General features: G+C 42.6%; 1 protein-coding gene across 3 annotated transcripts in view; it reads right to left on the bottom strand.

Annotated features, from left to right (window-relative positions):
• The window catches only part of KIT (KIT proto-oncogene receptor tyrosine kinase), a 73,499-nt gene that overhangs the window by 17,011 nt on the left and 34,065 nt on the right, over positions 1-22,423 (bottom strand). The window contains exons 6-13 of one of the 3 annotated variants that reach the window (XM_014517663.2): positions 20,847-21,036; positions 19,857-19,972; positions 8,407-8,521; positions 4,949-5,148; positions 2,401-2,507; positions 2,176-2,302; positions 1,526-1,630; positions 1,323-1,433 (exon numbers count right to left, since the gene is read on the bottom strand). In XM_014517663.2, the coding sequence (XP_014373149.1) occupies positions 1,323-1,433; positions 1,526-1,630; positions 2,176-2,302; positions 2,401-2,507; positions 4,949-5,148; positions 8,407-8,521; positions 19,857-19,972; positions 20,847-21,036 (1,071 nt within the window). The remainder of the gene's footprint in view (positions 1-1,322; positions 1,434-1,525; positions 1,631-2,175; positions 2,303-2,400; positions 2,508-4,948; positions 5,149-8,406; positions 8,522-19,856; positions 19,973-20,846; positions 21,037-22,423) is intronic. The other 2 variants (XM_006019020.3, XM_006019021.3) reach the window with 2 other exon arrangements.

Below are 22,423 nucleotides of genomic sequence, written 5' to 3'. Positions count from 1 at the left end.
TGGGAGGGAAAAAAAAGAAAATTAGCCATAGGCTGGGCTGGTATGCGTACAAGACAGGTAGTCAGTGAAAATGTAGACTGAGAAGTCAATGGGTGAGAGACAGGCTGGGGCGGGGAGAGAGAGAAGGGGGATGAAAGTGGAGAGATACCTGGGGAGTCATATGTGGAACATTTATAAATTTAAATAAATTTATAATTTTCGATGTATAGAATCTAATTATCACAGGATCATCTTAAATGTGTCACTCTCACTGCTGCAGTGGGGAAAGCAGCGGTAGGAGGCATGTAGTTCGGGGGGGGTGGTGAGGGGGGCAGGCAGCCTACTTGACCCTTTTCACTCCTTGCAGTGTCCCCCTTCCCATGGTGCCTGTGCCCCTGTCACTTGCCCCTTGTAGTCTCTTCCCCACACCTGCCCCCAACAACCTCTGCCAACCACAGCTCCTGTTGCCCCACACAGCCTCTTCCCCAACCTGTTCCATGTACTTGATGCATTTCCAGGAGGGAATGGAGCCAGGGCTGGCCTGACACTGAGCAGCAGGGAAGGGGGGAGGAGAGAGGGGAGAGAAGTTCTGGGGAGCAGGTGGGGGGCAGGTGGCTGCTGCAGCACTGACTATGGCCCCGATATGGGGTTAAGGCCAGAGCCAGAATCACAGCAGCCTCCTGCTCCCGCCACCCTGAATTCGAGACAAGGGGCTCTGCCCCCCCTCCATGTTGAAAGGGGGGGGAAAAAAACAACTTGTCTTGGATTCAAGTAAATATGGTGCAAATGTTCAGGGTGTGCAACGTACACAATTTGCTTGCTTAGAGATCCTTCCTTTTCCACATCTTTGTCTGATATGTGTTTAGGGCTGATAACTTCAGCATTTCATTAACAATTTTTTTTGAAGTTTCAATAGATTATTTCAGAAATGTAGTAGTTACCTGTGCCAGTTCTACCATAGGCACTAATGGATAACCAATTTTAACATTTGTCTTATTTTTGAAAGCTAATGTTACTGAAAACAATGTATACCACACATTTTGTGAGGAAAAGGTTTGTTATGAAGAAAATATTATATGTACTAATCCAATGATGTTCATGAAAGCAGTAGGCCATGTCAACAAAAAAACCAACCTTTATTTCTATGAACAGTTACCTTTTTTCAAACATTGACTAAAATCAGGAATAGAAATCTCAGAAGAGACATTTAAAAGTTACTGCTGAGCAGGAATCTGATTTCAGCGTTCTAGTCCTGGTACTTAACACCACTAAGGAGTCACCAGGTCTCTTCTTCTGACAATACGGAAGTTTTAAAACATCAATAATTTGGTTGCTAACTCTACCTCCAATAGTGCAAGCTCCAAGAAGATTCACGATATTAATGTGGTTACCAAGGTAACTCAGAACTTTCAATTCAGACATTAAGGCTTCTCTTTCCGTTAAATGGGCACTTGCTGAAATGAGAAACATATTGTTCAGCAAATTAAGCATCTAAACATCTAAGAGAAGTTAGAAAAAAACCACTAACTACATAGCAAAAACTTACGCTTGAGCATTTTTACTGCTACTGTCATTGCAGCATCAGATTTAAACAGGCCATATGCAGTAGCCTCAACGACTTTTCCAAAAGCTCCAGCACCAAGAGTTTTACCTAATTAATGCCAGACAAAATAGTTTATTACAATCTTGAAAAGTTTTCCATGGTTCTCTTTATGTTTTAAAAACCCCACAGTGCTAGATAAATGAATCCACTTAAGCCTACTTTAACAAGAACTACTTGAAGGCAAGAAATAATTTCTTCAAATTGCATGCAAAGTTAGCATTCATTGGTCATGCCGGCACAACAAACTTAATGAGCCTGGTACGGATGCCCTCAAATCAGATGTATTGCTCCTGATGGGTTGCCTCCTAAGCCAGAAAAAATATAGCCAAGTCCAGGCAGCAGCTCTGTAGGCAGGATGCAGGCAAACAGCTACACTACTTCCAGTGTAAGAAGCAACCTGCCAGAACAACACAAGATGATTGAGCGGGGCTGCTGCTGGGCACAGCAATTTTACGGTGTAGACATGTCTATTCTTCTACAGCTGACTATTTACATTTTATTGACGGCAGTCACCATGCTTGACATGTTCTCATTTTACAGTGTTTGAAAAATACATATTATACACTCACTCAGGCAAATAAATTTGAACTAACCAAAACTTAGTCGATTTCTAGGAAATTCCCACTTGTGGTCATAAGGAAGCTGTGTTGGGTCTATATAAACATAGTTGTTTCCATTTATTTCTTCCACAACTTTCCACTGAACTTCATATTTGGGTTTCTGGGGGAAGGGGAAGAAAAAAGAAAAAGAATTACCATCTCACCACAAAACCTCTCACAAAATGATCCAGTAAAATGAGTGTACACATCTGATTTTACCTGGAGATATTTGTACACAAGAATCACTACTATGATGCACATCAGTCCTGCTCCTACTCCAAACCCTATCAGTAAAGGAGTAAAAAGGGTATGTGTGTTGGTTTGTTCTAGAAAAAGACAAAGGAAATTTTGTTTAAACACCGAGCAAGAAATCCAACATTTAAAGGTTAATCAAATGTCAAATTTTATTCCCTTGGGAATATTCATTGTACTCAAGCCCACGGGATTTATGCATCCCCTTTCTCCTGGAGGTGGAGCATCAAAACCACCACCACTTTGAATGGACAGAGGTGTGAAAAACCACTGGTTGTGGTTGGTGGCATGAGGTGCTACTGTAGAGCAACCTTGAGGTAATTTTTTGCCTTGAATCCGAGTCATTTGTTTCTTTACCATTTTTAGTCCTATTCGTTTAGGAAAGATTAAATTAAAATAAATTAAACTCAGGGTTCCTACATAGCAGTAAAAAGTTCTACTGTAGGCCACTGAGATTCTTCCTGTTATGTGTAGTTTTAAAAATAGGATCTGAATCAAATTTGTTTCAAGGCAAAGCTTGTAATGCAACATTTTCCTAAGAATCCTGGTTTCTTAATTTAGCCAGTGGCCGATATGCTCTCTACAACACGTGTTGCAAGCAAAATAACAGCAAAACATTTGTTTTTTGCAAAAAATAAATCAATCAAGAATATATGCATGTTGCAAATGTTACATCTTTTGCTGTTTCTGCTTTTACAAAACCACAGTTTCTCCTGTGCTGTTATGGAAGCCAAGAGTCAGTGGTACTTTCTAACCAGTGTATTTATGGAATATTATTTTTCTTCAATATTTTTATTACAGTAGCACTTAAAGGTTCCAAGTGAGGGCCCCAGTATGCTAGGCACCATCCAAACATAGAGTAGATGTCAGCCCCTCCCTGAAAGAGCTTGTGTCCTGAACAGACAGGAAAGGTCGCAAATGGACAAGCAAGGTGAAGTTGTCTGTACAACATTATGCAGCAATTCAGTGACAGATCCAGAAACAGAAGCCAAGTTTTCAAGCTGGGATGCTCTTCATTAAACAATACTGTCTCTATATTAGAATAAATGTTGTTAGCTAACAGACCCCAGTTTTAAACTTCTGAAAGGTTATAATAAAGAGTCAAGCATTTAAGAATTACTATTAATCTTTTTATAGGCAGAAAATGTAGTTTACTATCTAATATAATAAAGGGCTTAGTCTGTCCGTCTGTCCATAACGCTTTTGCTCAAGTGTACATGCACCACCAAGATAGGGTAACTATATGTCTGGGTTTCCCCAGACATGTCCCCACTCTTTTTAAGCCCTCTGATTGCTGTCTGGGCAGATTCTCCAGGATTTCCCTTTGCTCCAGGGGTGGGAGCAGGGGGAGGGTGATTGCAGGCAGCAGGGAGCACTTATGGACCATCCTGCAGCTGCGAAGGCACGCAGACCCATACGGTGCTCGTTGCTGACTCCAATCATCTCCCCCTCTCCCACCCCCGAAGCACAGGAAAAAAACAGACATTTGGTCAGCACAGGGGGAGTGGGGGGCTGCAGTTGAGACAAGCAGGAGGGAGGGGAGGGTTGCCTGTTCTCCAGTGGGGGGAAAGGGGCAGGGGGCAGCAAGGAGCTCTGTGGCCAAGCAGCAGCGCAGGCGCCGACGCTTGGAGGGGCTGAGCGGCCAGGACCTGCTGCCCGGGGAGGGCAGAAAGGAAGGGGAAGGGGCTGTGGCCAGGCTGCCTGCAGGGCACTGCAGCCTTGTCCCAGGGTGGGGAAGCCACAAACCTCCCCTCCTCTTCCCTCCAGTCCACGCTGGGGCTGGACACACTCCGCTGTTGCCGCTGCTGCACTCCTGCCCGGGCAGGACGGGGACAGCTGGGGTCCCTCTGGTAAGGCTGGGGGTCAGCAGTGAGAGGCATGGGAGCTGGGGCTTGTGGGCTGGGAATGTGGGTCACTGGCAGCACCAAGGGGCTGTGGGTCAGGAGTGTGGGGCACCATCAGGGCCCAGGGGGGCAGGGTACTGCAGTTTGGCAAGTGAGGGGCACTGGCAGGGCTGGGGTCAGTGGGTTGGGAGTGAGGTGCAGCTGCAGGGCAAGGGGGCTGGGGCTTGAGGGTGTGGGGCACAAGTGAGGGGCACCAGCAGGGATGGGGGTTCGGGAGTGAGGGTGCCATCAGGGCCCCAGATGGCAGGGTACTGCAGTTTGTTAAGTGAGGGGGGAACTGGCAGGGCTGGGATCAGTGGGGTGGGAGGGAAGGGCAGCAGCACAGCTGGGGGGGCTGTGGCTTGGCAGTGAGGGGCAACAGAATGGGCAGGGGCAGGGCCGGCCATGTAAATGCTCCGTTGAAATCTGTCATTCATGATGGGCAATTGGCCTGTATTATCATATACTCAGCCTCTATACCAGAAAAAATTATTATGGTAGAAAAGCTTGAAATACACAGGCAATGCATTTCATATATGGGTCCTATAATAATTGCTGTGATGAAAAGAGCTGAACCATCCCATCATCTTAATAGCATTTTATGCAATTTTAAAATTCACTTCAGTCATTACCTTTGACTGCAAAGTTGAAATAGTTTGCAGAACTCCTTGCAACATCATTGGAAGCCTTGCATGATACAGTGCCATTGTTTTTGAATGAGCTGACATCAATGGTACTTTCAACTACTACCCAACCAAATGATGGGCTCGATGAGTTTTTAGAACTGATCTTCGCATCAAATGAAGTTATAGTTGGTGGATCAAAACACCTGCTAGGAACAATGATGGCAATTACTTTCTTATGGATATTTGGAGTAAAGTCCTCATTATCTAAACTTCCTTCTATGGTACAGTTAAATATTTACAACCAGATCTTCAGGTAGCATAAGTTGATACAACTCCACTGAAGAACTGAGCTGAGGATTTTGCTCTTTATACTTCCCCTACTATATGAAGCAAGTACGCTTATTTTAGGAGTAATAGTGGTACCACAGGTAAGGAAAAAACATGACCTAGATCCTATTCCACCTCTAGGTGTCTAAGAACAAAAGGCGTGTCTATTCATGCGAATTTAAGGCACATTAGCAATTTTTAAGGCGCATTAAAGGTATGAGTCTACACATGCGTGCCTTTAATGAACCTTAAAAATGGCAATTTTAGGCTATTGGCACCTAAATTTGATACCTGCAAAAGCAGGTATCAAATTTAGGCACGAATAGCTAAAGTACCTGATCACACCTGTAGACACGCTAAGGCACATTAATGCTGTGTAAGTTGACTGATTTGGGACTAACTTTAGTCCCAAGTCAGTCCACACACCGTGTTAATGCTCCTTAGCATATGCACATATAGACATGCGCCTAAATTATATTAATGCACATTAGGTGTTGCGCGTTAAAAGTTTAGGCGCGTGTAAAAGCATGTGTAGATGCATCCAAATTCTATTTTACTACTATGTCTGATTGGCACTTATGCACTTTTCAGGCATCTGAGTCACCAAAGGAAATTCTACTTCATCCTGTACAACAGCCTGAATCCTGGTAAGATGTTTAAATTCCTCATGCATCTCCATTTTTACCATATGTGGCTAAACCTGTCCTATGGTGCATGCTTGGATGCAATCCAGGATGACCACAGAGGCCTCTAACTCAATTTAAACTCCACTGTAATTCTATTTTGCTATGGAGATGCATAATTGTTGTGATCAGCTCCTGAAACAATAGTTGGTAAATTAAATGCAACCCACAACTGTTTGAAACATGGTGGTACTCATCATTAGTCCAATAGCCCATGATGTGGGAGACCCAACTTCTATTAAGGGGGCTTCAAACCCAGATGTCACACATTCCAACAGTGCCTTCAGCACTTCTTCACTGACAAGGCAGTGCTGAAATGGGGACACTGAACATCAAAGAGGGTAAGAGCCAAGAGGCCAGAAGGAGAACAAGCAGGAAGGAGCCAGTCTGTGGTACAGGAAGGTTAATACTGCCCTGGGAAGGAGAACAGTCCCTGGATCCAATACTGCATGTGCATTAGCCACTAGGAAAAATGCACAAACAGCACTAGGACCAGAGAATAGGGTTCTTTCCATGGTGCTCTACGTGCTTGAAACTCTCTTCTAGTGGGGCTATAATAGATGCCCATTACTATACTATTTGGAAAGCCTTCAAATAATAAGTCTCAACTACAGTACTTCATGTAGAAAAAGCCTGTTACAATACTTTACAGAGACTCCTTAACCAGAAGGAATGTACACCAGTGTTTGGAGAGAGGAAAAGAAAACCTTGGAGACTGGCAGATATAAACCTCAAGGTCCTTGACCTTTCAGACAGAAAAAATAAACCTCATATTTTTGTAAAATATTCAGCATTCTCTAGCCCTATCTTATAGGACACAAGCTTACTCTCTCCACTGTCAAATCTGTCCTGATATCACACTTTATTTGAAACCCCACTCAACACACAGCCACCTATACAGCTGGATAGAGTGGGAAAGCTAGATTTTGCTGTTACTTTCTTCAGATCACCCTGTATTCTGCAGGCCACTGATGCAACTCCACTAAGCCAGAATCAGTCCTCTTTACAAAAGCATAATTGAGAAAAATGTCATTACTTGCTATTACACTACTCCAGATTGACACCACTTGTAAGCAATGCAAATTCCCTCAGAGGAAGTTGATCTAGAACTTCTCTCTCCTGCTTCCTGGGCAAGTACTCTAACCACTAATAGGGAAAAATGGTCAGTGCTTTACAACTATACTGCAAACATAATCAGAGCTTCAGTTGTTCTGCATGGTTTTTTTCTCTCTGAGGAATCAGGAACTAATGCAGATGCACGATGGAAATGGATCACAACCAAGGTGAGATGGGGATAGACATCTACATGGTCACTCTAGATTTCAGCAATCCATTCAAACAAGCTCAGTAATCCAAATCTATAGTTATTTAGGGATCTTTCAAAAAAAAAAAATGGAAGCAGCATAAGAAACCTAGGCACCTTAACACCTTTGTGGCTCCTGTGCTGAGTGAAACAAGATCACAATGAAGAGAAAGATTCCACTCAGAGGTGGAATAGGATCTGTGCCAAAGACTTCTGAGGCCTGAGAAAAATCATTAATTTAGGAAATACGTGCTTTGCTAGTATTACATCTGTGGCAGAGGAAGAAGTGAGGGACATGTTAAAAAGTGCTTCACAACTACTGTAGCTAAATTGTAACTTTATAGTCACCTTAGAAAAAGCATGGTAATTACTTTAGAAGAAGTTAATTTTTTTTTCATAATGACTTCAGCCATATTTACCATGTAACATGCTGTGTATACACGGAAATCCAATTATCCTGTGTCCTGGAAAATTGTGTTACTATATAATAAATACAACATATAATAGCCATATCCAGCAGCTGTTCTGAAGTTGCCATTCTGCAAAGTTTCACAGTGAGGGACATATTCTGTTTAGTGTAAATGGCTACAGTGCCTTCAAAGCTCATTAGCTAACAGCAGAGTTATACTGGCCCTTGCTGTCTACTCCAAGGATTGGCAATGTACAGTCCATGGGGCTTCAGGGGTATTCAGAGTCAGGGTGTTCAAGTGCGGGCATTTTCTTTGTGCCACTGCAGAGAGATGCATTGGAGGCAGACAGCTCCTAACACCTGCCTCTGACCCAAAATGCATCATTCTGGCCCACAGCCAGAAAGGGTCCCTAGCACTGGTCTACTCTGTAATATACACTGAATATCCTTCACTGAGTAAGCACTGCAACCAAACCAATGATATAGACCTGAAAAAACAAGGAAGCTGCAGCAAGAAGTGGCAGTAACTAATTATCTCTATTTACATTCATTCCTATGGGGAAATGGGTTTCGCTTAGCGCGGTTCCACTTAACGCTTGGTTTTTCCGGAACCAATTAACAGTGTTAAGCGGGGGTTGCCTGTATTTGACTACATTCTCAACCAACTTATTTCAGCTTCCTATTGTTTGACTATTAAGTGAGAGGCCCAAGGAAAGATTTATGTTATTGTCTTCTCACTTACCTCTGCTCAATTCCTGGACAAAAATACCACTCTACTGTAGGGGCTGGGAAGCCAGCTGCCACACACTGGAGCATGCCATTACTGAGCCTGTCTGAAGAAAGAATCTCTGGTTTTGCTGTAACAAATCAAAGTGAACCGTTATGCTTCAGGTCAATATGTAACCTGCATTCCCATTACATTTTAATTCAGGTCCTAAGCTTACCCAAAACTACATTTAATTACCATGGGACTAATGTACATAAAGTTATGCACATGAACGTTTGCAGAATCAGGGTCTGAATTACCATATTTCACCAATTATATCACTTTAGCATTGACAACCTATGAAAATATACTCAACTTAAAAGTTTATATTGACTTTCTGGGTTAGATTTTAAGTATCTTTACCTTTGTCATGTTCTTGGTTTCTGCAAGAATTTAAAATCACAGCAAAAACAGAGAAATTCAGAGTGTAACACACATACAAATGCTTTCCATGTTTTGAACACTAATGAAATTTCAGTTTTTCTGCTGATCACCTAACTGGCATGCAGGGAGAACACTACTTTTTCATGATTTTCTGAGTGTATCTGCCAAACCATGCTTGTACTATATCTGTCTGTATAAAATATCATAGCCAGGAAAGGAACTTTAGCAAAATATACCAGTATTTATTTGTATGACCCAAAAGTAGGGATTTATTATACACTGAACTTCCCTGCAAGCTCTCAAGATCACAGCAAATACAGTAGAAGCAGCTTGTAATGGGTTACTGAGAAAATTAAATGCAAATATTGAAGGCAACTGGCTAAATGGATAGATGACATACAACAGTTAACAGCGATATACAAATACTTTATTATTGGGATTTTAAGGTGTGCAAAGCTTGTTTTTAAAAGCTTCTGAATTTACGAGACAAACTTAATTTTTAAAGGAATATAGAACAACTCTAAAACGCAAGCCACAGTTGACTTGTTACGTCAACAAACATTTTAGTGAGTTTTTTCTATTTCCTATGATGCTATAGTTTGTTTTATTAAATCAAGAAACAACAACATTTCTGTTGTTTGTTTAAAGATTATGCAAGCACTAAAGGAGAACATAGCAATAAAATTGAATTTAGATTGATCTTAGCATTTTTTTTAGGAAGGGGGACTGCCTATAAGAGTTTTGAGAAACTTTTCTGGAACACTTCATAAAGATTCATTTGATGGAGAACCTGGATTAAAAGGCTTATTTATCACCATTCCTCTCCAATATCTGAAATAGAGATTGATGAAAGATTAAATCTAATCTTTAAAGGCACTGATCGATTTACAGATAAAAAATGGAAAGATCTTTACTAATGTGTTATTTTTTACAGCTAGGATCAGATTCTAGTGTGTTGTAAATTTATCAAGCTATGCTGACTCTAATGAAGATACTGATCTACACCAGTTAAGATTTGCATACTATAACTTGTTTGTACCAATATTTTCACTGCGTAATGTACTTGTTGACTGAATTGGAGACAATCACACATATGCATGTCTTCAATCATGTACCACCAACTAACGAGTCATATAACAGGAATTTCTTCCATCTAAATTTGCATGTAGTGTTTGATGCAAAGCATCAAACAAAGTGCTAAGAAAGACTGGCAACATTGCTCATTCAGTGTAGACATTCTGGTCGTGCACATCTTGAACAACAGGGGAATTCATGGAAGAGATGCAAGTATTCTTTTTAAATTCAACTGCAAAATGTGCGGGCCGGGAGTGGTCCGAGGCCCTCGGGGGCTTGCGCGCGGCGGGCTGTGGCCAGCAGCCCGGACACGCCGGGTCGGGGAATGCAGGCCAGCGGGCTAGAATTAGGCACGGACGCTTAGCGGTTGATTAAAGATGATTTTACTTACACCGAAGATGGTCGCGGTGCAGGCAGGAAAACTTGCTTGGGTTGCGGTTACAGACAGAAAAGAAGAGAGGCGGACAAGAGTTCCTTCCACGCAAACCTCTAGCCCAATCCGGTTGAAGGCTCTAAACACGCGAGCCCGTCGCGTCAACCGAAGAAAACTCCTCGAAGCAGAGAGCTCTGGATACACTCACACGAAGTTTGCTAGGCTCCGTGGAACTTGCGCGCAGGGAAGGGGTTCGTCAAGGGACCGTTCGGCGACGGGGAGAGGCCAGAGGTTGATCAGACCCCTATAGCCTGCGCTGGGTTCGATAGGTTCCGCAGCGCTTAGAGATCTTCACAAGACGTGAAGTTCTCCTCCTCCAGATGGTTGTGGAGTCCTCCCTTGCGGGGTTCTCCTCAGAGTTCTCCAGCTTGGGCAGAAACCGTTCAAGCCTCTTATACGGCTAGCAAGCCAATCGCTAGCCGCCACGTGGGAATAATTTAGAACTGGCCAATAGTGGGACACAAATTTGCACGCGGGTGGCGGGAACTCCTTTGCACCGTGCATTTCTCTTTGCAACTAAGAAATGCACCCTGCAAAGAAAGCTCCTAGTGGCAGGAAATAATTTAGCAGTGCCGAAGCGCGCACAAACAAAATCACACCCTTGGGTTGTGACACAAAAAAGCCATATTCAGAATGTTTTAAAAAGTAGTTAGCCTGGGACCCAGATGTACACATTTCTTTTGAAATACAAAGTGTGAAGTAGGCAGCATAACCATCCAACACTAATCATTGCTAAAAAGAACTGGAGAAATTAAAAGCGTTAAATTAAATTTATGAATAAAGTAAACATGAGATACTGGAAAGTACCACACTGGGAGAGAGGCCTGAACCTAGATCTTTCTGGCTTTGGATGGAGGAAAACAAACCAACGTGCAGGTTTACTGTTCAGTAAAATCTCTAACAGTACTCTAACATGAAAGGGAGAAAAATGAGACAGCGAGCTGGAACGTGATCTGGATTACACTACCATAGGGAGTCAAAAAAAGTGAAAGGTCCACACAAGCCATCCAGGACGCTAATCAAGATATGGCAGTTCTTATAGCCCAGCACACAGAGCAAGCATCATATCCAACTGCTTTGGACTCTCCAGCCTAATTAACCAGGTAACTATTTGCAACAGGAGCAACTAGAGGCAGCCTGTGGCAGAAGTCCAGGCCATGGCTCAGACTGTGGAGTCACAGCAAGACATCTTGAACAATGCCACCACACCTTGGCAGCAACAAAGTGGCCCAAGTGAAATCAGAATAAAGGTCTCCATTTAAAATCATCATTTAGCTACACAACTTAAAATCTGCTGATGTTACAGCAGTTTCTCCTTTACAGAATCCTTGTGAGGGCAGGTTAAAGGACCCAAAGACAAGGGGCCATTTTAATTTTCCGTAAGCAATTTCATTCTTCTGGGGTAGCCTCTCTCCCCACTACAGAGTTCTTTCAAGGGTCATCTGTCTAATGGGAATGAAGGGGTATCATTTTAAGGTAGTGGAGAGCTGCATCTATTCTGTCATGTGCAATAGTGAAGCTACCACACAGACACTCCCATTTGTGCTCCAGCTCATTTTAGACTGAGTGGGGGCATGGTCTGTAGCAGAGGGTTGCTTCTCTCATCATTTGTATCTTATTTCAAATGAATGTGGAGTAAATAGGATGAAACATGGGCCAGCTCTGACAAGTATAGACCCAGATTCTCTTTAAGTGGTCTTCCTCTGAGAGATAATGTACTATGGTCGGTTTTATGACTTCCAATGTCTAATTATCCTCAGTATCTGGCAGGCTCTTAATGACTATATGTTTATATGTTGCTTACTTCTTTGGCTATAACATGTTAATTATTTAACGTTTCATTAAATTGTTCTGTACATGTATTATTTCCAATAATAATCAGTCATTAAATGCTTTAAATCTCTAATTTCATTAAGTTTATTAAGTGTTATTCAGCCCTTATTGTTGTGGATTCCAAGCATAAAAGACAAGACTTAAAGAAGTTGTTCCTACATTAACATGGTTGATTTAATTAATTTTATTACAAATCTCCTTTTCCTCATTAACATAGGAAAATAAATACCTAAAAGGTAATATTTTACTGTCACTGTTTATAATTATTATCAGAGAAAGGACTTTCTTTCTGTAACTACGTTTTCTAAATTGGTATTAGTCTCTTTAAGACACTATGGTGACCTCTTGTGTGCACTCTGCATTTTCAATAGGGTTTTCTGATGGTAAGGTGAAAGCTGAATTTGGCATTATGTGACCTATAATGTTGTGCTCATGCTGTGCCTATTTGTCCCTCTGTAGCATTTTTCAGAACTGATAACACTTTGTTGATTTTCATTACATTTGAAAATAAGTTTAAAAACAAGTTAACTAACTGCTAGATACACTGTATCTGCTGCTCTGGAATAACTGTTTTTTTGTTTGTTAGTCCCTTTACATATCAATCTTCAATTTATAATTTTATTTTTGGCTTTCATAGCTCCTTCCTTTATAAGGTAATTTATATTATATTTACTGCAAAGAAAGCCTTCATTTAACAATCCTACATCATTTTTGATTAACATATGTTTCTGCTGCATTAATTTTAATCCAAGCCAAATATTCTTTGGAATTTCAGATCTTCTGGCAGCTGGTTTCAAATGGGCATTTAGGGTTTGTTGTAAAAGTGAAATGATCCTCCATCTGCTTATAAATAATAGTTAACCTGGTAAAACACTAAATAGTGTTTACTATCACCCCTGTCTGAGTCAGAGTCACATGCACTAGAGAATGGGTGGGCAATTATTTCTGCTGGAGGGCCACTTAATGAATTTTGGTGAGCTACCGAGGGCCATAGGGGTAGCCCCACCCTTTGACAGGTGCCCTGCCCCCTGGTTGCCATCTTGGGACTGGAAGTCATGCACCCTAATTCCTGACCTTTGCCACTGGAAGTCCCTCCCCTTGCCCCCAGAAGTACTCCTTTTGGGAAGCGGGTTTGCCATCTTGGAACCAAAAAAGAAACCAAATTATATACTAACAATCAACATTAACGATAACATATTTTAATTTTATTAAAAAATATTGTCCTGATTTGTGCGTTTGTGTTGCATATATAGAAGTGATTGCATAATACTTCAAAATGAAGTCTTACTCTTGTATACTGTGGGGGGGTATGGGATTTGTGAGGGGCTGTGGGTGTGTGTATGTGGGGTGGGTGGGAGGGTGTAGGGGTATGTGTGGATATGGGAGGGTGGGTATGTGTGGGTGTGTGTGAGAATGGGTAGAGGGTTTGTGGGATGCGTGGAGGGCGGTTGGCTGGGGGGGTGTGGGGTGGTGGGTGTAAAGTGTGTATGGAGGTGTGGGTGCATGTGTGTGGTGGGGTGTGTGTGTAGCAATGAGTTGGGTCCCCCCCCAGATGCACGCGGGTATGTGGGGGTGTGTGATTGTGTATGAGCAAGAGGGAAAGGCTACTTTTCCCCCCGCGCAAAGCAACAGTTTCTGCCTAGCCACCATTGCTGCTCAGCCAGGGCAGACAAATCCGGAGGAGGCGCAGGGAGGGCTGGAGTGAGGCTGTGCGCGTGGGTCCCCACTAGTACTGTGGGGCTGGGACCAGCAGCGGTAGCAGCCAGGAGCCGCCACTGCCTGTGCTGCCTAGAAAGGCAGTCCAGCCTCGGGGCTGCCCCAGCAATGCTGTGTGCCCAGGGGATGGCAGGACATGCCACGGCCAGACAGTGCCTGGGCCAAGTGAGACTGAGGGACTCACCGTGGCCAAAGACCCTCCTCAGGCCATATTTTGCCCACCCCTGTATTAAAGACTGGACCCCAGCAATCTGTGCAGAATTCCAACTGATTTCAGTGGCCATTCCTCATTCAGAATTGGATGAGAATCCTGACGTCAGTCACTGGGATGAAAAGTTATGCAGCTACTTTATAGATCAAATCATATAAAAAAGGTATTGTTATTCGTTGTCTTCCATTATTAAACAATGAACACTTTATATAAAACTATGCAACTAAAAATCAGCATTTTAAAGAAAATTGTCTACAATGCTCAAATATATGTCACCCTTGCAAAACCAGAAGACTGCCAAAAAAGATTTATTTAACACCTTTTACAGAAACTAGAGACTACTTGGAATTGTTTTATTATGCTGTATTTAGTTATTTAAAACTTCAATACAAATCATCTCTGAGGAAACTAACAGTTTCTACAATGTTTGCAGTCCCAATCCATGCATTGATGCTATGGCACTTCGGAAATGCTGCATGCCTCCTTTGAGGTATGCTCTAAACTCACATTATCTTACAGGATTGGGCCCTACTTAGAAAAGAAACTGTTGCTTTAATAGTCCAGAAACTGGATATAAACAGCTGAACCAGGAAGGAAGGAAACTGCATTATTAGAGGTCATAAGCCTGGGCATCCCCAGATAAATTAAGTTGTTTACTTTTACGTGGGCTGCAGCTGAGAGATTCTCATCTTTATCATTCCTGCAGCCACATAGTAATCTCTAGCTTGAAAAATTACTACTCACCTGTTAAAAAAACCAAAACCTGGAGCATCTACTTAGTGCACATGCTGTAAGGAACTGACAAGCTACTTATGGACAATATATATAATGTCCCAAATCTAAAAGCATCAGTTTCACAGAACTGGCAGTAACAATATATTCCTTGCAATTCCTTTGGCTCCCTTTCAGAAGTAGGCCACTTGTGCAAGAATAAGTTCTAGTAGTTCTACAAGACAGCGCCATCTCACATGACTGTTTCCCATGCCCTTCCTGGCTGGTGAAGAACATCCAAGATTGCCCAGTCTTTCTGAACTACCATTTCTGAAGTTAGAAGACAAACAATACAGATCAACCCACTGGTAGATCAATGAAAAAACAAGATGTTTCAAACTGCCTGTCTGCTGATATTGCAACAGAATGCCTAGTGGTAGAAATTGTTAGTGTACAGACCTTCATTTAGTTGCTTTCAAAGCAAAAACACCTTGATCATCACAGAGGAGTTGAACCACTGCCCAAGGGGACCCATCTGCCAAAGACACAGGGAACACTACCCCATAACTGTCCTGCATATCAGGGAAAGGTTGGGGATGGGACAGTTGGGGGGCAGGGAGGAGAAGAGGAGAGGAGTAGCCACTGTCCAGCGCATCCCCCAGATTGGGGAGAGGCTGGTCCGGGGAATGCATGGGGAGCATTACCATTGAAATTAAAGGCAGTCCTTGACTTACGACTTGGAGTTACAATGAAAGGCACTTATGATGTTCAGTGGCGATGTGTAGGGGGTTCACAGGCACACTGAGCGCTGGTGCTCCCCCTGACTGGCCATGCTCGCTGCTTAGGCAATGGGCCTGGGGGGTAGGCAGGAGCGCCAGTGCCCCCCCTGCAAGTGCCAGCCGATCACAGCACCCACTCCCAGAAGTGGCCACAGCCACCCCCAGAAGTAGCTGCAGTAATTGGCAGCAGAGATCAGCTGTCGTGGGATTGGCCATGGGGGTCCCCCCCAGGCAGCGAGATCAGGTGCAGGGGGTCACCCCCCCGGACAATGCAACTGGCCATGGGGGGACACTCCCCCCAGTTGGTAGGATCAGCCGTCGCCCCCCCTCACCCCAGTAGGCGGGACTGGTCACAGGGGAGGCACTGACTAAGGTGGCACCAGTTGCCCATGATGGCTTTTATAAATTGACACCGTCTCGAAGGTCTGACTATGTTGACTTTACAACACTCGATACAGCTGCATCCAGCTGGTAAGTCTGTTGTGGTGGAAGGGGAGGGGGAAGGGAAGGGGCATGGGGGAGCACATCAAGGCCCCCCACAGTGAAAGAGGGAGTGGGACAGGGGCTGGGGCAAGTGCTGCCCAGCCAGGGTGGGGTGGGCTCAGGATGGAGCCACAGTTTGTCCAGAGGGTGTGTCGGGGGTGGCTCCCACCACTGCTCCCACCACTTGTCCAGGAGGGCATGGGGGAGGTGTGCCCCCATATCTGCATGGAGCAGGGCGGGTCCAGGGTTGCACTGGGCTGCGATCCAGGCAGGTGGTGGTGGTGCTGGAATGGGGGCTATGGTGAATTTTCAGATGGTCTAGTTCTCTGTTGGAGTATCCCTGCTGGGTAAACTTTCTAGATACCAAGGTCCACACCAGGGATGGCAACATACAAACCAATCACAGACCACCATTCACACCCACAAAACCAGAAGTCATTCCATACACATGAAAAAAGCAGTCTGGCCCTTGCATACCACTTTTTCTGCTCTGCAGAGACACTTGTGACACTTGTCACTAACCCAGAAACAGCTTTTACCATCAAAGGGTGTGTGTAGATGAAATGGGGGCCCTAAATTGAAGTGGTGGGTTTTTAAAAACACTGCTTCAATTTAGGGTCAATTAAAACCTCGTGTCATGCACACACCTGACTTACCTGCCTCTCCGGCTACAGGGAGAGGAGGGCGAGCTGCCAGTGGGCAAAGCAGTCCCTGGGTTGCAGTGGGGCTGGCGCTTCCCTCTGCGGCAGTGGCATTCCCCCCCCCCCCCCCCCCCCCAAGCAGCACCTTCCCGCAGGCACCCAGGTCAGGCAGTCCTGGAGGGCACCACAGCTGTGGAGGGAAGCATTGGGCACCTGTGCAGCTCAGGCAGATAGGCAGGCTCCGGGAGGGAGGGAGGGAGGAAAATCAGGTTTGCTGGAGGCGGGGGGTGTCCCCTCTTTTGGGCAAGAGCCTGCCTTTCTGAGTTGCTGCCAGGCTCCCTGCAGGGTTTTCTGCAGAGCCCCTGAGCTGCACGGAGCCTGGTGCTTCACTCCAAGTCATTTAAGGTGCGTTACACTGCTGAATTTGCTACAGCGGCTGTAATTAATGCACAATATGCTGCTAAGGCATGCAAACACCGACACCATTAAAGCAGTGCGAAAGTATTTAGCCCACTTTAAAGTGTCGTGCACACGTGCCCCTCATTTTGTCTACACACGGCCATTGACACTCCATCCTATTTAATGAATAAGATCAGCAAGCACAAAGTGGGACATAACCCTGCCTTAAACATATACGCAAACCTGTCAATTAATTTCCACTGCCACCAAAATCAACACCTCAGATAAAAACATCAAAATCCACAATGTCTCTCCCAGACTGTAGCATCCTCTTCCAGCGCACCAAATGCCCTCAGTGAAATTATGTGGTTTAAGCTAGAGAAAAACAACGAATGATCATAAGAGAAAGACTGAATGCAGAGATTCAAACAGAGGTAGAAGAACACTTTTCACAGAACAGCCACTTCCTTTCTGACCTCAGAGTCCTCACACTCAAGGGATAGTTACAAAACATCACAGGTAGCAGGTCTAGGAACTACAACTGATAAGATTACTGAACACTGAAAAACAAGGACTAAACACAGACACTGATTTTATAATTCATTATAATCCACCTTATACCCTTACTAATCTCTCTGTATGCCTCAGATAATAGTAACAACCCTCTTCCCTCTTGAGTGTTCTTGCTCTTCCAATAATCAGGTTATCCTTTATGCCGAATTCCTCTCATTTGTTAGCTGCCTGATAATGTCTCTTTTCTCTTAGTCAACAAACCCCGCTCCATTCCTCTAAGCCAGGGGTGTCCAAACTTTTTGAATGTGGGGCCGGATCATGAACTTTTTATCACCCAGTGGGCCGGCGAGCCATATTCAAAGACCTCACAGGAAGCCGTATCACATCACCCCTCCAAAAACAAAAGTACAGTGTTTACTTTAATTTCCCGTTGCAGCACCTTGGGCCTCAGAAAACAGCTTGGAGGGCTGCATGGCGGCACGCGGGCCATAAGTTGGACAAGCATGCTCTAAGCAGACGGGGCTTTTTTACAAGTGTAAGTGCCACAGCACTGGGCACCTTGAAAAGCGCCTGGCACTGCAATGCTTGCAGTTGTATAAGCAGCTAAATGTGTCAGCATAAAGAAAATAGCGGTGCACTTTTGAACTAAAACACTTTGGAGGTGCTTTAGTTCAAAAGTGCACCGCCGCCATTTTCCGTGTGCTGATGCACATTTCACTGCTTATACAAATGTACGCGGCACAGCACAGTGCATGTCAGCTTGCATGAGGAGCAGACTCGATTAATCAAGTCTGCTCCAAAGCAGCAGATCTCCGGCGTGTCATGGGACAGAAAGATATGTGTATAAATGCCCACTGTTTTTATTTACACCTGGAGTTTTACCGGGTCATTGTGCTACTTGTTAGTTACCTGAGCCTTGTCTGCTTCTTTCTTTGACCTGAGGAATAGCACTTTATGCCTGAAAGCTTGCCTCAACTTTTCTCCCAACATGCATTCAGTCCAATAAAAGATACCGCTTACAAAAATCTGTGCCTCCTGCACATTTCCTGGACTGTCAAGATTATATCATCACTCCACTGCTACCTTAAAATGAACAAGTAATTTCCTTTGCAATTCAGGTTGTATGCAAATGAGAACGAGAACTCTTTTCTCCTTAGTTCCCTCCAATACTCTATTGCTTTTAGTTTAATAAAACTGGATCTTCATTACATGGCAATATATGTCTGCTGAGCATGAAGTTCTCTTACAAAACGGTTTCACTGGGAAGAGAAGAGTTCCCTAAAGATTTCTCTTCATACATTTTGAAGTTTAGCATTTGTTCTGAAGAATGTGATTTTGAATCTAAACATTTTTGTAAGATCTTTCTGGGAATAACTTAATTATGCAAACCTTTGTTGAAAACACGCAGATGCTTATTATTGTGCAGATGTAGTAGCAGATGAGTAAAGGCCACTATGGGCCAGATTCTATTCCACCTACGGGGCATCTAAGTAGATTTAAGAGCCCATGTGCAGTTCTATTTCACCTTGTTCAAATCCCTAAAAATTCATCAATGTATCTACTTTGTGATACACCTTTATTTAACCCTCCAGATTAACTCATGAAAAAGCAGCAAGGAAGAGGAAGACCCACCCACCTTTTAAACTGGCTGCTTTTCAAGGACATAGAACAGCATGGAAAAGAATCACATGTGGGGCTGAAGTCCACTTATACACCTAATAGGTACAGCAGAATCTATCCCTATGTGCATGAACAGATATAATGATTCCTTTGAAAAGATTTTTAAACATTTTATACAACTTAATTTTTGACAAATAAGAGTTTAAACCAACTACCAAAAATGCAAATTGGATATCTAATCCCTATTAAAATATCCTTCTCCACCCTAAATTGCTGGAGACTTATGGGACAGGCTTGGTTTTTGAGGACACCTATTCAGGTGCTGAGGTACCACCCCACAATATAAACACATCAATTTTTTAAAGCTGCTTTATGCTTACCCTCTGGAATTCCCTTATGAGGATGCTTAGGGAGGTGTATTCCTTAGAAATTAATTCATGCATGACAAAATGCTCCTGCAAAAGTATCCTGTGCATTTATATGTTGACATTTACCTAGTTTTACAGCATTTACTCTGTGATAAAAATCTCATATGCTGAACTACATTGTGACATCTTGTACATACATTATGTTTTGTAAAATGTGATCATCACATAATGAAATATTTCAGACTGTTCATTTTTACTTACTTTTCACATAGACGCTAAATGTTATAGAGGAGTTGGCATCAGAATTGGATGCAAGAAATGTGTACATGCCTCCTTCTGTTCCTTTTAATCGAGTAAGGTGAAGCTCATTCACATAGCTATAAAAGAAGGAGGCATTAAACACTGCTAGGCTTATTACTGACTGGGGATTTATCTACGCAAGAAATCACTGCATAGAAAAATAACACATCACTTCAGAGTGCACTAATCCGTGCTAACTCTCTATACAGACACTCAGTCCAAAGTATCTTTGTGTGTGATAGTCTACTCCAGTGAGGAGTACAAGTGTCCAAACAGGGAATCAATCCAGACTAACTCTGTATTACTGTAAGTTTGCACCTTCATTTACTATGTTGTAACTTCCCCACATAGACAAGCCATAAGGGTAAGAAAGAACAGTTGCAAACACAGTGCAGTTAACTTAAAGATATTCCAAATATAAATTAAACACATTGTTTGTGTCACAGTTTATGTTGTAAACCAAGCTCTACCATATTTAAAGCCCTACAGGGCTGAATCTTACCCTTGCACAAAAAGAAAACCCCACTTAGAAAATGAGCCAAAAAGTTTTGGAGCAGTACGTATATATTATGGGTACATACACACTCTGGGTTCACAGCAAGTACTCAACCTTGGAGCACAAACAAGTGTACTAGGAAATACACTCAACAGGCACAACAGAATGAACACAAAGACCATAAACAGCACAAACTAGGGAGCTTTTATGTTACCATCCACAATTGAATGGCAGTCGGAGCAGCAAAAATGGTGGTCCTGGACCAAAGAGTTGGAGGCACGAATCACAAAGCACAATGAGCCTATACCCCAATCTGTGACAGAAGCATTGCCTGGCCATTTCTCTTCCCCCAGTCCGTTTGGGATTGGAGAAAAAGTATTTCTTTTGCATCTCTCCACCTTCACCTTCTGTGGAGAGATTCCAGTATCTGTCATGCTTACAGTCATTCATATTACCTGTTATTGCCCAAATCCTTGAAGCGGACAGAATGATCAGATGAATTTTGTAATGTTTCATTCATATACATCCACACTTGTTCTTCGGGTTTTGGATATGCCTCACAATAAACAACTAAATTTAGATTTTTTCCAGCATCTATGACTAATGTTGTTTCGTTCGGAGTAGACAAACTGACAAATCCTTTATCTGATGGTAATAAGAGAAACAATTTTAAATAATTTTTGCCCATTTTTTCAGTACTGTAATACACCATTCACTACTACTAAGGCTGTGATCCATCAACCTATGAAACAGGAACCCTTGTTTTAGAGGTGGTGTGCTAAAGCCAACACCACTAGATATACACAGAAATAGATGACAACCTAAGAGCCAATGTTGGGAAATCTCCAGTTGCTTTTACCAAAGTAATTTAATCTTCTGATCATAAATCTGAATATTCATGCCTTAACTCCTGGGAAAACTTAAGTGTGTGCTTAACTTTACTCACTTAGTTAAATCTTTCCATAATCACAGTCCTTGATTTGTTGCTGGCTAAGAAATATAGAGAATAAAAGCAAGAAGAATTGATCATTTATGACAATGAATTTAATGCTTCAGAATTTAATTTTTCACTGTGACGTGTAATTAAGAATTGCATTACAAATGAAGCAATTAAAAAGTCATAATTAGAGAAAAAATGTTACGTCCACATGTCTGGATACAATCCTCATAAATGAAGGCATCTACTGCTGTGTCTTAATCCTTAACTTGGCAGATATCATTTATCACCATGAATTTACATTCTGAAATATCACGGACAGCAACATCTTTACTAAGATGGTTTTCATTTCATTAATAAATTCATCAGCCTTAATAGTACCCATTTTAAAAGACAAATTCTTCATTCCTACTTCAATTCATCTGTGCACTGCCAGTTTTGGTCCATCTGACAGACAGACTGTGCTATGAAAAAGCTTGTTTGCTGGTAGCTCATGTCCATAAAAGCTATCACACAAGTTAAATCTTAGCTTACAAGGTACTTTGCCTATTTGGACCTTTGCTCATGAATAGCCACACTAAAGTCAATAGCTCTGAGAAGTGCAAGTCACTTCTGCAGAATGTCCAGAAAAGGCTTAAACCCCACAGGGGACAAGTCAGATAAAAATCTGCTTCTGAAGGGAGAAATTAGTTCGATGCTAAAACATGAGGTTTTTTCCCCGTCCCAAATTCAGTTTTTGTACAACCTATAGAAACATTCCATCCTTCTTTGAAGCTAAATTTAAGATTAAGATTATATATAGAAATTTGCAAATAAAATTCAGTGATTAAGCTTCCAATACCCAAAAACAGATTTTTAGAAACTGCTTAAATGTTGTGCTTTTTTAAAAAGTTGATTATCTAAAATATACCAAAATACATCTTATTTCTTCTAAGTCTTTCAGCTAACATAAAAAGCATATTAAAGTACTGCCTGACACATTCAAAAGGATCTGTCAGGTATTTTATGTATATGACTTCTATGATGTAGAGAGCTGACACAATAAAGAAAAACAGTAGCTCATCTGACAATTCACATTAAAAAAAGTAAATAAAT

The sequence above is a fragment of the Alligator sinensis genome, unplaced genomic scaffold (assembly GCF_000455745.1).
Source record: "Alligator sinensis unplaced genomic scaffold, ASM45574v1 scaffold134_1, whole genome shotgun sequence".
Taxonomy (NCBI): domain Eukaryota; kingdom Metazoa; phylum Chordata; order Crocodylia; family Alligatoridae; genus Alligator; species Alligator sinensis.
This window is presented reverse-complemented; position numbering and strand designations above follow the sequence as displayed.